The sequence below is a fragment of the Epinephelus moara genome, chromosome 24, assembly GCF_006386435.1.
Source record: "Epinephelus moara isolate mb chromosome 24, YSFRI_EMoa_1.0, whole genome shotgun sequence".
NCBI lineage: Eukaryota > Metazoa > Chordata > Actinopteri > Perciformes > Serranidae > Epinephelus > Epinephelus moara.
In genome coordinates this window covers 39,333,916-39,350,361 of record NC_065529.1, presented here as the reverse complement: position 1 = coordinate 39,350,361, position 16,446 = coordinate 39,333,916, and the positions used below count along the sequence as shown (strand labels likewise).

At 41.9% G+C, this 16,446-nt stretch overlaps 1 protein-coding gene across 4 annotated transcripts in view; it reads left to right on the top strand.

Annotated features, from left to right (window-relative positions):
• The first annotated feature begins 2,290 nt into the window (after window positions 1-2,290).
• Window positions 2,291-16,446, top strand: part of phc2b (polyhomeotic homolog 2b (Drosophila)) — a 56,337-nt gene continuing 42,181 nt past the window's right edge. For 2 of the 4 annotated variants that reach the window (XM_050037827.1, XM_050037830.1), the window contains exon 1: window positions 11,766-12,174. In XM_050037827.1, coding sequence (XP_049893784.1) covers window positions 12,131-12,174 — 44 coding nt within the window. In that variant the 5' untranslated portion in view covers window positions 11,766-12,130. Of the gene's footprint in view, window positions 2,432-11,763; window positions 12,175-16,446 lie in introns of those variants that run through there. The other 2 variants (XM_050037831.1, XM_050037829.1) reach the window with 2 other exon arrangements.

Genomic DNA, 16,446 nt, shown 5'->3' with positions numbered 1-16,446 from the left:
TTTTCAGATTGCAGTTTCCACACCCTTCCCATCCAATGTAAACCATGTTTCTCTAAAAGTGGTGATTGTGAATTTGACTTTTTCTGATAAACTGAAGGATGAAGCGTTCCTTTATGGGATGAGAAGATACTCCTACTTCTTAGGATAAATAAACTATTTAAAAACCCTCTTGGATCAGCTGGAAAATGCTTCATCACAAAGATGGAAACAACTGTTGACACCAGAGATCCATGGCTCTCACAGGACAGCGACACTTCAAGTATAATGATCTTATAGAATATGATGTGTTTCTGTAGATTAACTCAACAGTATCTAAAGAAGGTGAAAATCAGAGCAACCTTACACATCTACAGGAGTAAAATGCAACACACACATTAATGCAGCTGCAATATGTATCATAGTATACAATAGTAAAACACTGACCACCTAGACTGATTCCTATCATTAACCTATTGTAATAATGATGACCTTAAATTTTTATTATCCATACTATTACCCAGATTTTGGCATACTATATATTGTATATATTTTGGATGTTGGACTCTTATGTTTGCACATTATATTTGCATTATTCCCCCTTGTATTGCAACTGCTGCACAGCATGTCTGTTATTATTAATTAAGTTTTATCTAATCTTAGAGATAATCCAAAGAGAAGCACACTTCCTCCTGCACAGTGATACGTTAGTGGGTGTTGTTCAGCTGACAGAACAGAGTTCCTATATGAAATCACTCACAATACTTTGTCATGATTTCTGGAAAGAGACATTGCTGTTGAGTTTTTAAAATGTATTTTTGGCACTTTGAGCACCACAAGCTGGGTGCCATCTAGTTCCATTATATTCAAGAGAAGGCAGACATCTGTATAGCTGACAACTCAGACACTCTGCAACTCACACCAAAATAATCTAGACTGATTACTAGCGCTAAAGGTAAGAGGGAAAGTATGTATTTTAGATTTTGGGGTGAACTGTCCCTTTAAGTTAGTTTCGCTGTACTTACTGTTCTTTACTTATCAGAGGAGGAGGATGGCTGGGGTGTGACGTAATTGTTTTGTTTTTTTGTTTTGTTTTTGTACTATAATATTTTGACCCCCTGAAGCTACAAATATTTGTCCTTGTGTAACCAGCAGAAAATGCATGACCTGCATGCTTAGCCATAAATTAGTGATTAGATTTTTAAGACAAGAATTTTAAAGTTAAAAGTTGACGACAAAATCCCGGAGTTGAAAAAAGCCTTAGTTCACTCTAGTCATGCATGCTGGTTAGTTCATGCAAATGATTTATTTTGACACATTCTTTTTAAAGTGACACATAGAATAAAGTGATTTTGATGAAATATCACTATTTGAAAGTCTGATTTGGTCATGTTTTTATTTATTTATTTCTTTCAAGGAAGCATTCATTGCACATGATGAAATCAAGGACCATCAGAAATGTTAAAATCCATTGATAATTTATGTTTTTACAGTGTCTGGCTATGATATTTGGTGCAGTTTTGGTGACTTTTTAAAAAAGCATGCCTTCTAAAAATGTGTGGTGTTTGGAAGTCATGTTTTCTTAAAAAATCTGCAGTAAAATAAATACAAAATAGTACCAACTAAATGTGTATGCCCCTCCTCTGAGCCAAAAATAAAAAACATAAGGCCCTCACCACTGCGTAAAAAAAATATTTGACAGGGTGCCATCTTAGCTCACCTGGTAGAGTAGGTACCTCATATTCAAAGGGTGTGTCCTTGCCACAGCGGTCATGGATTCAATTCCAACCTACAGCCCTTTGCTGGATGTCATTTCCCCTTTCTTTCTCCCACTTTCACCCTATAGCTGTCCTATCAAATAAAGGCAAAAGGCCCCTTAAAATATCTGTAAAAATTATTTGACATGCACCATCCCGCCCCCCCTCTTAAGTAACGAACAGTCCCTTATACATACTTTTATTTAATTATAGAGCATCATTCACACAGTGTTGTACCAGTGCTACTGTAGGTTTAGGATCAGATTAGTTTTATCTTCAGGTGATGGATGTGAATACTTCTTCTGCCTCTCAAGTTTTAGTGACGCTACAGTGCAAATAGATCACAGTGCAAGGGTTAAATCCCTTTGTTACCATGGAGATCAAGACAGCGGTCGCCACTTGACAGGCGCACAAGAGGCAAGAGGGGAGGGGGGTGTCGGGGGCTGTTGATTGACAGCAGAAGGGGCGGGGTTAAAGTCATACTCCACGCTCATTGGCCAGCTCCGCGTCACGTTGCCAGTTTGGAATGCAAATGAAAAGAGTTGCTGTGGCCCACCCACCCCTGCTCTGCTCTCTTGCTGCCGCTGCTCTGCTCCGAGCCTGTCGGATACATCCAGAAATGGTGTAGAATATCAGGAAAAACAGCCCGGGACAGCGGCCAGAGAGATCCGCGAGGCTACGAGGCTTTCACGGTAACGGTAAGTGCGACATCACGCTCGGATCTCCTGGCTCGGGGTGTCACGGTGGCCCGGCGGGGTCAGTCACCGTGTGTGTTTGTGTGTGTGTCGGAACGCGTGAGGTTAATCGGTCGCAGTAGCTAACGTCTTCCCGGGGCCCCAAAACAGCAGCAGGGAGAGAGGTTTGTCTTTAGCTTACTTGCTAACCGTCTCTAACGGCTAACTTTAGCTTCCTTATAGTTTAACACAGCAGTGTGATGACGAACATCAACCCAAGTAACGTTAGCGCTAACGTTAGCTAACGTAACGTTGTAACGGTATTCAGTGCCAGCTATCAGAGAAAATTAGCTATGAATGAATATCAGAGCCTGAGAATTGATTATTTTAGCCAGCAATAGCATCACTTCATCGGCCTCTCTAGTGTTAGCTTTGCTGAATCACTTTAAAAGTGTTGGCTAAAGTTAGCCAGGTGCTTTCCTTGGGGAACTTTGGTGCCATAGGTCATGACCTTTGGCCCAGAGGAGGAGTTATTCTGACAAGTGTAGGTCATCAGGTTAGCTCCCATGCTCCATCAGAGCTGTCACAGTGTGACCATGGCCTTCCACTGACCTGAGTGTAGTTAAAATAACATCACAGCTATATATTCCTCAAGCCAGTGTGTCTGTGTTTAGACACCATGTGTGTGGTCATGTGTGTGTTTGCAACTGTATGTACATGGGCTGCATCTATACAGTCAATAGCTGCAACTAACTGTTGTTTCCATAATGCATTAAGCTGGCTTTTTATTTTGCTGTAATAATTTGTTTAAAATAAATGCACTATCATAAATCCCAGAATCCAAGACAACATATTGACATTGTGTGTTTTGCCCAGCCAATAGTCTGACTTCAAAAATATCATGTTAACTGAAGTATACATCAAAGAAAAGAAGAAAAAACATGATATTTTGTCTTATAAAAGACTTATCAAAGCAGATGCCAATTTGATTACCTGTTGACTGATTAATCAGTTAACTGACTAACCATTTTAGGGTTGTATCTGACTTTTTAGGTCAGTTGAATCACATTTGGCTGTTCAATACGCTCATTTGAAGTAGTATTTGGCTCAGCGGGATGTTCAATGTGACAGTGACGTTCAGGTGATACAGTAAACAAGCTAACTACGTTAACGACGGATCACAAATATGCAACATTGTTTTTTGTTGTTTCTAGAGGTCGAGCAAGAGCCAGAGTGGATCATATTAAGTTGCTGTGAGCTGTTAATTCGCCACTCCTACGCATAAAGCAGATGATAACATTATCTTGGAGCCTGATGTGACAAAGCCTGTCTTTCTGCGGGAAGCTGCCTCCATGTCTGCAGCTGCCTGTACAGAAGAGAAGTGTGAAAGCAAGGAGCGCTCACTCTGCAGCTAAATCTGGGGATCGAAACTTCACCAGAAGTATGCTGCACAATGACTGCTCGACTTTAAAGGAATCTTAGTTGACTGATGTGTATTTGACTGATGAGTCAAATCTCTGACTTTCAGGGGGCAGCCCCCAAATAAAACCTTAAGGATTGCCCAAAACACAAACCTCTACATTAAAAGTGTATCTATAATCTGTGCAAAGATTGTCACATGATCACTGTAACATTAGGTTCATCAGTCAAAACAACCACCTCGTTGTTAAATTGAAAACCCAACCACTACAAACCAAGTCAAATAAATACAGAGTAATTAAAAAGAAAATAAGTAGTGCAAAATGTCAAACTTGAGCAACTTTCACCACAGTGATCTACAGCTGCTACATACAGCCAGGCTGCTGGTACTGAGAGAGAGAGAAAGCAAAATAAAAACCAAAACACTCAGTCAGTGTCCCACACTTGTCTAGCTACAGGGGAGGCTGTGGCTCAGGAGGTAGAGCTGACTACCCACTAATCGGAAAATCGGCTCCTCCAGTCCGCATGTCGAACTATTCTTGGGCAAGAAGCTCCAAATTGTGGGTGTAGTGTGACACCGAGCAAGACCACATTGATTGTGACATGTAGGTTAAAAGCATTTGGCTGGTCAGAAGACTAGAAAGGCGCTATACATTTACCTCATTCACACATCATCACATGTGGATGCTAGAACAGTACATAAGAGGCTGTTTAAAGTCTTACAGTTGAGCCACAAAGCCATTTACTTATACAACTACAAGCACACTCTGGTCAGGGCATGTCGCCACAGCTTCCACCTGCATCCTTTTTTTTAAGCTGCAGCCAGCAGCTACAGGCCGCTCTGTCAGCTGGCTGGTTGTGTGTTTGTGTTTATGCCAGTTGGCTGAGGAGTTGGGGGCACATAACTTCCGAATGGATTTGTGGACTTGCCCAAGATTTTGTGGAAAGATTGGTCATGAGCCAGAGGACAGCTGCTCATGCAAAAAGGGGTGATGAGCGTGCACATATGCTGCAGCAGCTTTTTTATGTTTTATTCTAAAGGTTATCTGTTTCTCAGAAGGTTGGATTCTTAATAGATGGTGTGTGTTGTTGTTAACCCACTTAACAATGGCCTTGGTTTAAAAGTCACTGTGTGCATATTTAGCATGCAAGTCCTACAGCTAGTTAGGTCATACAGCCACTTTACAAGGTGGTGCACAATGACACGCTTTGAATCTCTGTATAAATCTGCTGAGTGGACACAGGTTTAGCTCTTGTGTTTAGCTTTACTGGACAACATCACTGCTTTTTCAAATAAGGTCACTTAAGGCCATGGGTGCCTCAGCGCCAGACTCCTGAGTACCTACAGGAGCTGCCTGCGGTACACACCTCCTCCTCATATTATGTGCACTCTCAAGAGGGTCAGATCTTGCCCAATAATTTGCTTATTTCAAAAATGAAAAGCAGCAGCAGGCTCCGTGAAGCGGCACATAGTTTTTCCTCAAGGTCACTGGGGTTAATTGCAGGGGGATGCTTTATCAGCTTAAAAGCATGGCAAGCTGTTATTATGGAATAGAGTGTCTTCTTATAAACCTGACATCACACAGCTTTGGAAAATTATCGAGGGACAGTTATTCGTATGTGACTCGTGGTCTGATGCAGTAAGCTGCCTCGTGCTGCTTATCCGAGTGTCATTAGAAGAATGATTTGTTTGTTTCACGAGAGGACGAGAGCCACGGGTCATTCGCACATTTTGTTTCAACATATTTGCACGTAATTTGGCTCCAGTGCTTCATCTGCACCACATCTAGTAGAGATCAGCATGATCGTCATCACAGAGGCTTGGTGTGTTTAACAGAAATAGTTGCATTGATCTTTACTGATCTTGTGCAAACACAGCATACCTGTGGGAATGCTTTTGTCGGCGAGATCATCAGATGTGCTCCTGTAGGTGCAAGGTGTCAGTCGCAGTCACAGCAACCAGCCAGCGTTTCCTTTTGTAGTGGCATTCAAGTTGTCAGGAGGTGTGCATCAGGAAATCATTGTTTTTTTTGTACTTGTTTCAAAGATGGATGGCTGATTTACAAGTTTTTAGACTATTTATGTATTAAATGTGACAATTACTAGCCAGGTTTGAAAGGGTGAAGTCGGCATCCAACTGTGCAGTGATTTAAAACCGTTGTGCTGGCTGAAGGAGCAGAGTTGACCTGCATTGCATTAAAAAAAGCTCGATGACACCCACTGACAGTCAACATGATACAGAAAGCTCTTTAAAGATCCACCTGCTGGAAAAATGCAAGAACAAATGAACAAGTGTCTCATGTTTTTTACTCTTGAGGTGAGGAAAACTGTGCTCATCACATCAAGTGATTGCAGACACTTGGAAACTGAAGTGTTAGTAGTCAAAAGACGTACAACAAAGCAGGGGTTTTTTGTCATCTGCACAAAGCAACACAGCTGAATCTGTTGGTGGAGAGTCGAGCACTAGAAGTAAAACATTAAAATAGAAACTAATCAGGATCAGCTAAAAGGAACATCCACTTATTGATATGGACAAGTGTCAGTGGAATATGTTTGCTGCGGTTATTGACATAAACCTTGTCGTACAACACATCTTACAAAATGTCACATCAGGTCAAAGACCACTCTGACCCAGTGACCCAGTATAGCATCACCTATGGATTATTAAGTTGACCTTTGCATCTGCTTTAATGTCTTGTAACAGTTTATGCAGCGATCAAGGTTGTAACAGGATGTGGCATATTTGTTATGAGCATAATGTTTATGCAAATGAAAAGAAAGCTTTTCGAAAAGGGAAAAAGAACTGAGCACCTTCACTTTAACCTTGTTGAATAACAAGACTTTCTCATTTTGGGCACAGTCATCTTGTCCATTGAAAGGTAATATTGAAAAAACTCCTTGCATAATTAGTTTCCCCAAGCAACACAGTCATGACTCTCTAATGACCTAGAGGCTTCTCTGTTATTATTTGGATTATTTGAAATGTTTCTAATTAATGAAACTATATTATTGATATTATATTACATTTATAGAGACCAAAATTATCATGATAATTGGTATCACTGTATTTTTTAAATGTGCTGAAAAGGACTGATGCACACACTGAAATAATTTCACAACGGTTTATACTGAACACCAGTAATAAAATTAGCAGTACTGCACTTTTTGTTTGCGTTAATATTAAAATAATAACATTGACATCGGGGGTGTACTATTACATTGATCTGGATTGATATATATTGCAATATTATCGATGCAAAGTGAAAACAGTAATACATATCTCCATCATTGAGAGGGAGCTTAAGTTTGACACTCCCATGGCACGTCTGTTACCATTTCCATCCAAGCGCACCTCCTTACCAGTCATTAAAACAGTGCTAGCGGTCCAGCGCCAGGCAGATAATGGTAAGCAGTCAAGAAAAAGACAAAGAGGATATTTACTGATATCGTCTCATATCAATCACAGGCCCCTGAATTGATTTGAATTGAAATCGTATCATGGCGGACTTAAGTCACTGCATCTCGCGACAGATCAGCATGTTTGAATTTCAGCCTGCGTGCACATTTTCTCAGCCTGACAATGTTAAAATAGAGTAGCTAATGTTGCTGTAGTGAGACGTTAGCAGGATGAGATGCCTGACCAGGCAAATAACGTTACGTTTTGTTTTATCTGGTAACGGCCTTGTGTAGGTACGGCATGTGCTTTTTCTGTTAACCTCTTATTCCTCTGAAATCGAAAATATTTCCACACTGCTGATTTATTCCCGAGCAAAAAACATTGTCCTCATTGTTGCTCTCTTGGCTGCTCGCCATCTGACTGCCTCTGTTTGACGTTGACGCAGACTTTCAAAATAAAAGCATGTCGGAAAGATGACAATGTAGATCGATGTTTTCACTTTGTGTCGGGGAAACTGGATCGTTGATCATTGAACCGATATATCGATCCAGATCGATGGTCTGGATCGAATAGAATAGCCTGTCTTTGATATGCTCGGTCAAGTGTCCGTGTCGCTGTAGATGAGGACAAGGGACCAGTAGCATCTCTGGGTTTGCCTGCTGCACGCCCACTCTGTAAGTGAGGGAACAGCCAAACAAACCCACGTTACATGCTGTTTTCTGCGTCAGGGAGACTGGTGCTGAGTTGGTTGATGCTGGACAGTAATTACTGACTTTATTGAAGCGTAATCACACACGATGTTAATGATAATTAAAATTTGAAACAGTAAGACTAACTGTTGGAAATTTAACAGTAGTTTATTGTGAAACCAGTCAGTGTTTCATCCCTGTTTGTGATGAAGGCAGTGGAGCACTACAGTTTCTGTGCTGCCGCTCATCTCGGCTCGTACCTGACCTATTTCTTTTCCTCTTGGTGTGATCGACGCCTGAGAGTGATGCCTCAGAGACTGCTCTGATAGAACAGTCTGGATTGAAGCGAGTTGCTAATCTGCAAGCTTTGCCAGAACTATTTAACTGTGGTATTTATAGATCAGAGGGAGGATATTTTTTTCATTTCAGCCCCAGTCTGTCTCTGTGCTCTTCTGTCTGCTTATCCCTGTGTTTATTTTCAGAGTTGTTAACTGTCCAAGTGATTTTTAGCATCTCGTGGAGCAATCTGCTCTTTACAGGCTGGGGGCTCACTAAATGAAGCCGAACATAAAAAGACCACAGTCTGCCGGGGAGAGTCAAGTGAAAGTGTTTTGTATCCTCACAGCGTGAGTCTATGTGTGCTGGAATGGTACACACACTCTCGGCACACTTAACCTGGAAAGCAGCCAGCGTCTCTTTGTGCTGGTCTACTCAGCTGTGCGAGGCAAGGTCCGCCTGAGTCAGATGGCTCAATTACGGCAACCCGACCAATCTTGCCTCGGGATCAGAGGGTATCTCTGTCTTACACACTCTAACAAAGGCAGTGCCCGCTCGTTCTGTTCGGACAAGACCCATCGACCATCATCAGCCTCAGGGGATGACCCCAGCATCACCAAGGAAATGCTGCTTTGTGGAGCACAGGATGTGGGAGTGGACTCAGACTGTTATGAATCATAGGGCAGGCCCTCCCATTGATTAGACATTAACATGAATATAACTGACATGTATTGTTTTCTGTTAAGATTTGTGAGCTCATTAGCTCAACATGATGACTACGCTGAATGAATACTCATAAATGACTAATTGAGGGGCTGCAGCTAACGATCGTTTTTATTTATTTTACTGACTTTTTCTTCTGAAAATGCTTTCTGATGTCCTCAAGTTTCTGTTTTTCCTGACCAAGAGTCTAAAATATAATGACATTTAAATTACAATGATATAAAACAGAAAAACGGCAAATCTGCACATTTTAGAGGCCATCTATCTTGAATTTTCTGTCTTTCTGTATTCGTATTAATTGTTTATGCATTTACAGGTATTTTTGAAAACCAATTTTTTTTCCCCCTCAATTAATTAAGTTCCTATGACCTTCATTTAACAAAACATTTTCATCCTAACTAGAACACAAAAATGACTCCAAATGCTTGTCACAAAGTGAAGTGTACAGGCTAACATAACTAGGGATGCACTGATGAATTGGCTGAACACTGGTATCGAACGATATTCGCCTCGTTGACTGCCCTTGGCCTTTTATTAAATAAGATGAGATTTTTCTGTTGTGTGGTATCAGTTTTGCGCAGGCTAAAAAGCAGTCCTCGAGCCACAAACTTAAATGAATGAGCAGGTACAAGAAGAATACAGTCATTGTTTGGCAAATGGGCTCTGTGGTCTCACCGTAGTGTGACGGGATGGCTTACTTTTTCCCTGATAATGCTGCTTTGCAAACAATGAAGTCATGTTGAAAGAGAGCTAAGTGGCCACAACTAACAGCTCACTGAAGTTGCACTAAGTTGCATTATGGTGCGTTCAAGGACACAGCAGACAGCTCTGTTAGTCTGTGAAGGGGTGCAGCAATACAAATGTTAAGTGTAAAGTAGTTATTGGATCAAGCAGTGCTACGTTTTACATGTCAACATGGATTTAAAGTAACCAGAGTTTCAAATATTCTGCACCTTAGAGGGCATTTTATGAAATATTTTGTATGTGGATAAGAGGCTAAAAAATAGAGGAAAAAAATCAGTTTTAAAAAATAATCTGTATACATGCAAACGGGGCCTGAATGTGTATGTTGCAGTAATAACAGACTCCCTCAGGGGCCCAGTGCCCGGATAACCAATTCTGCAATAAATAAATGATAACAAATCTGCCACTTACAGTATCTGAATTTCCTGAAGAAATTTCAACCAGCTTGAACACTTTGTCCATAAATTAATGACTCTGGCAAACAGATGCTGCATCTCCCCTGTGTGATTATAAATAGGCACTCCTCACCAAAAACTAATTGAAGACAAACACATCCAGTTAATATATTCAGATGCTTTACAGGAAGAAATGATTTGCTGTTATAAAGGACGATGATGTTTTATTAATCAGCCTGTGTACGGTCTGTGCAGTTTGTTCTTGACTTGTTTTTGTTTCATTGCAAACTTTTCTTATAAATCGTACTAAGTATGGGTTTGGTATATCTTCAAGTAAAGTTTTTAGTGCGTCGGTCGGTCGGTCGCTCACTCGTGTCTTTGATGTAGGAGCCTTGAAGCAAAGCTCATATGGTGCCTGGATCATTTATTTTTATACCGCTCACCAGAAGAGCTTGTTCGGCGTCTGCGTTCTTGAAACTGATAATGAGCTTGAACGCCCTTTGAACAAAAAGCGGGGTTTATTTGTTTAACTGCCCCTCGCTGGACCACCCCTTCGCCCTCACTTTGTCTGTTTGTTCTAGTATCTCAGAGGTTTCTCAGATGTTGAAGTCCATCATCAAGCAGCTCATATCAAGCTGAGCCACCCTGTTTTTATTATTTTCTTGCCTTCTATTTTTGACCCCCCTCCTCCCCACCGCCGCCCCTTCTGCTGCGCAGCTCTGTTCACCAAGTGTGAGACTCATGGCGTGCGTTTCAGGCTGCGCCGCCAGCTAATCTATATGCTAATGAGAAGATGATAATCAATGAGGTTCATGCATGGTTGGCCCCAATCAATACCACATTGCACAAGCAAACGATTCAAATGGCTACATTTCATAGAGGCAGACAGTTGGGTGGCGCATTAATGTGGCGGGGCAGAGCATAAGTATGTCATTATCCTCTGGTTTTATCTCCCCTATTTCACATAAATGAATTCTGTTGTCATTAAAGAGAGGTCTGAATTCGGCTGCGAAGCTATCCCATTTCAGTTTTGGGAGGGAGGGGGTTGCAATTTTCTACTCTTATTGTTTTGCATTTCATTTCCATAACTGCTTTAAATAGGTGGTTTGATGCTTTCCTGCTGCGACTTGGCTCGCCACTCATAGATTGTGATTCATGTCATTAGTCGAGTTAGGGCTTCAATGGAGCCGTTTTAGCAGGATTAGGGTTTGTTTTTTTAGTGTATCACTACCTCACAATGAGCAGTTACTGGGTAATAGGCGTCCTGACGGATCCCAACTCTGCTTCTTTACTCTCTGGAGCCTCAGTGTCAGTCTTGTCAGAAAATTGATGATGATTACTGTCCTGCCAGTAGGATAATGGGTTCAATGCTCAGCCTGGCCATAAGTCACTGCTCCTGTCCTTAGCCGAGTGTTATGATACAAAATTGGCCCACTTAGTGCTGCTGGTTATTTGTGGTGAAGGTGCTTTCTATAAATGGTTTAAACCCTGTCCCGTGGACCTTCAGATTTGAAGCACTGAAATGGAGCCTTCAGTTTTCCAGCTGTCCAGACGCAGACTAAACAAAATAGCGTGCTATCTTTGAGCTGTCATTCTAATGAAATACCTCCTTACCTTGGATTTGACTTTTAAAAAAATAATCTAGGTGATGATTACAGTCTACCTTATGTTGAAGGGTCCATGCGTCCAAAAAAAAAAAAAAAAATCAGTATTCAGGCAGCAGCAGAGGGGGAGGGGAAAGAGTAAAATCATTACCATCATCTTCATTAGAGAGGATCCTGCTGTCCAATCAGCACGCCGCTCCGCACGGGGATTCCATAGGCACCCCGTTGGCTGTCGCTAGGATACCACATAATCAGGAGGCAGGCCGCGGCCTGGTTGGTGGAGTCGGGTGTTGATGCTGGGACGACGAGCTCGCTGTGTGTTGGGGGTAGACAAGAGGGGCTGGGGGTTTTGGATACGGCGCAGATACACGCTCGCACACGCTCATTCATTCAGTCAGTCAGCCAACCAGCCAGCCTCTCAGTGAGGCAGACAAAGAGGAGCAGCATCCTGCAGGAGGACAGCACGCTCCCGGGGGATGGGGCATCATACCCCTGCATCGCGTTGGGGGGGTCGGAGGAGGTAGGAGCACCAGGGTTAGGGGGCTTTGTCTCAGCAGCAGAGTACCCCCTCCACATACACACATACACATACACAAACATACACACAAGCATACATTTCTCTGTGGATCTCATGGCTATTAGAGCCATTATCACACATCAATCGATTTGTGCAGCTGACAAATGGTATTTTTAATGTGGGTCATCAGAGTTTTCCTATTTATGGACTGCAGGATGGACACTGATGGAGGCTCCTGCACTTCCTCACTTGTGATCTAAGCTGTGTAGAGACAGCCAGTCTGTCTGTCAGTCTCTTAACAGCTCTCATCTTCCTGCAGGCTATGCAAATCCTCCAGACACAAATCTGACAGGCGGTTCTTGCGGTCGTGTAATGCCAACATGAGTGGATCAATATGTTCTCTTGTGAGGAGTGCAAAGAGCTGAGATTGTGTTGTGATGGTGTTGACCGGCTGTTTTGCAGTGTATTACAGGCTGCTGGCACTGCTTTGATGTGCTCACATTATCTTTACCACTTTTTTCATGGGTACCAGGTTGTTTTTCTACCAAAACCAGAGGAAAGCTTGATTGTAGTTGTAGATGTGGAAGTGGGGTTAAGGATTGGAGTGGAGGGGGAGGAGGTTCTCCATCGCACCCCTTCACTGATGGATAGGTGACTCCTCTCACAAGGACAGGGAATGAAGGCATCATTACCAGAGGGGATTCCCTCCCCTCTGCACACATGAGGAGGCAATGGGAAGCAGACTCTGGGATGTAGGCTAATGACGGCACACAGGCAGCTTTGGCAGCAGTGGTGCTTTGTTTACAACCAGGAAGCCAGACTGGATTTCAGCTTTTATGCAGACTAGAAATTTTAAATTCATGACAGGTACTGCTGAATGCAGCCCCATGGTTCCTTTGTTTGGGGGATTTACAATTAAATTTGTTTTTTGGTATTTTTAGTAATTGAATTTCTGTCACGTGGGTCTCCATTTGGGGGGTTTTGACCAGGGCTGCACAATATTATCATTTTTCTTTTTCTTTTTCTTTTAATTGTCATTTTGATGTCAATGTGCACAATATACACACTGTGGAAGACTGGGATATTGCACTCAGGGATTTTTGAGTTAGTCGAAAGAGAATATCAGTAAAAAAAAAAGAGGAAACTAACTGCCTCTTGAGTTAGTTTAATTTTCAATTTGTTTAATAAAAGTGTTGGAAATAATTACAGATATTTCAATGCCATTTTTTCCTTTCCAATACCGATCCTCATACCTGAACTTGCATATTGGCTGATAGCAATATGATCCCATTGTGTTTAAAAAATATTAACAGCTGTATACCACTAACCCTGTATGGATGTGAAATAATTGCTGTTGTTGTATGGCATGGCTCAGGTTAAACCCTTTGCAAATTAATAAGAAATACATACAGAGAATGAACGCCATACAACTTTCTTTTACTATTTAATTTGACTCTTAGCCATGAAAAAAAACTTGAAATAAATAACAATTCTGTTAAAAAACTTAAAGTGCAGCCACAACTTAGTAAAAAACTAAATTAATCTAGGAATAAATAACAATTCCTTGAAATTGGTAACATTAGTGCCACCCCTCGAAACGAAAGCCTTGCATACACGTTGCCTTTTTACGTTGCATTTACGACGTTTAATCTTACACTATTTACCAAAAATTTGTTTTTCTTCTTTTCTCTGAGACAGTGGTGGCCCGATGCGGCGCAGCGAAAACAACTGTGTAAGCTGCTGTTTTCGAGTGTTGAAGAAAAACTGATTTCTGGGAGATCAGGGTGTGACAGTACTTTGAAGTTTATTAATAAATAATGTGGTATCAGACCGGAGCATAGACGCGTGTACTTGCCGATAGCCAGTCTTGCATTTTAGACGGCACCAGAGGTATTTCAGACTCTGGGATCTGTATTGGACAAGTCTGGAGATCATTTCCTATCTTTTTTTTAACCCTAGCAATTTGATGTGTTTTCAGAAAACAAAAAATCGGAACTAAGTACACTTTAATATCTGTTTGTTTATCCCAAGTAAAATTGTTATCGCGAGATTCAACAATGTCATCTTTTTCCTCACGTCTTTCAGCCCTAGTTTTGTCTGCTGCTCCTGATTTATTTAACTTGTCCTCGTTTCATGTGATGACCTCAGACATTCTCGCTCAGAGAACAGTGTTAACAGGATTTCCTCTGTTTTACATGTCAAATCATCTTTAATTGAAGCATGTAGGGTATATTTTTAATACGATAATTGCCTAATTCATGAACATCTCACGTTTTCATTTAAAGCACACTCTGCAAACAAAAGCCAAACTTAAATCCCAGTCTTTTCTGTCTTTCAGTGATTGATTTGTTTACTCACATGTTTAGGGCTTCTTTGCGTTAACCATTTCAAGGAACAGCATCTGTTTTTGTAAGATTGCAGTTTGTTTTCAGGTCTGCTTTGTAGCGTAAGTGAGCTATAGAGCTGTGCGCCGGCCCCTAATCCTTTCAGAAGAATAATGAGGAGGAGGAAATAGCTTAAGAATTTCAGCACGGCGGCGGCGTTGCTTCTTATTTAATTACTTCCATCACACCCTCTTTCCACTCTAACCCATTTAAAATCCTCAACCTGCTCACTCAACCTTCAACCTTCACTCGCTCTCGTTCCTGCCCCGCCACCCCCTCCTATAACTTAATGCTCACACCTCTAACCTCAAGGCTAGAAATTCCATCCTCCCTGTTTTGGCCTCCCTTTTCAGCTGTTACATCAGCTGTCGTGCTGTTTGAACCCCTCCACCACACACACACACTCATTAATCCCTCACCCCGTCCTCTACACCGCTCGCATCTCAAGTGCTCCTGTTCTGTTAGAGCTCCACTTCATCAAAGACTCCTCAACTTTATTCATATTCTTTAAAACGAACCATCATCTTCGCCTCCGCTAAGGAAGGATCCTGTCTCTCCTCCCGTCTTCTTCGCATCTCATCACCTGTCACGCTGAAGCCCCCTCCACCTCATCTCTCTGCGGTGCTCTGAACCTTTTCCTCCTGTGCTAATGGACAGCAGAGTACCAGGGGACCGACCTTAAAAAAGCTTTTATGGACGGGTCCTAAATCACTCGTTCTTCTCTCCTCCAAGACTGACAGCAAGAAATGGAAGTCTGAGATACTGTATGTCACAGTATCCTTTTGACACACTATAAGTGATTGTATGAGCAATCATCAGGCCTATATTTATATTAAAGTCAATGACGTGGTTTCATGGTTTGGGGCGTTTTGATGGGAGCGTGTGCGGAGGAGTTTTAGTCACAGTCATTAGAACAACCTCTGATGCCTTCCCAATTAACTCGCGCCAAATGCGTGCGTTCTCATATATGTGCTTCAGAGTTTAAGATGTAATTTAGGGCGGCCACTAATGTTAGCCAGCCACTCTGCTTTTTATGCTTAATTCGCTGGATTTCATTAGCCGCCCCAAACGACATTTTTGTGTGCTTCTCTAACCGGCTTTGTTGTGCCGTGCCTCACTTTGCTGTTTCTGGGAAATGAAGTCATCGTACTGCGTTTCTGCCTGCAATCATACAACAGTGCAGGCTTAGTTCATTTCAACAGGCACCTAAATTTAGATGTAATATTCCTGGTATGAATTTGCGCATGAAAATAAACAGACTTCAAAAGAATCGTTCATTTCCCAGCTGACACTCGTTCTTCTGTGTAAGACAGAACTTTGTTATAGTGTTTACTGCAGTGAGTTCATCTGCAGTCAGATGGCACATCATTCTTTGGAAATAGCAAAGTGATTTCAGCACAGCAGGCGGACATTGTTCTGATGTTTATTTCAGGTGTTTCCCTGACTAAGAATTTACAAAGACGAGTCTGATTCACCAAGTGTTGCCCATCATCAACTGAGAGTCTTATCATGCTTTTTTTTGTGCTATTCTCATTGCGACAGTAGTTCCCTTTTTTACACACCAGACAGACTTGGTACAGGAAATTATTTCTCAATGGGATGTGTTCCATCTAGTGCAGTATGTTGTGTGGCGGTGTGGCTGCCATTCAGTACTTTCCACAGTACTGAGCGAGAGCCAAAGAGATTGACAGATACAGACATCACCCTGTAGGGTTGCTATGAAGTCAAGGGGAGGCATCATGTCGCCCCAGTGTGCGATTTTTAGAGAGCATGCCGGCATCCACGGCATGATACATAACACCCGCGTCTGCCTCTGGTCTGACATATCGCACGTGTCGGCAGTGCTTTCTAAACAATAACGGCATAACATGGCAATAACAACTATTCACCA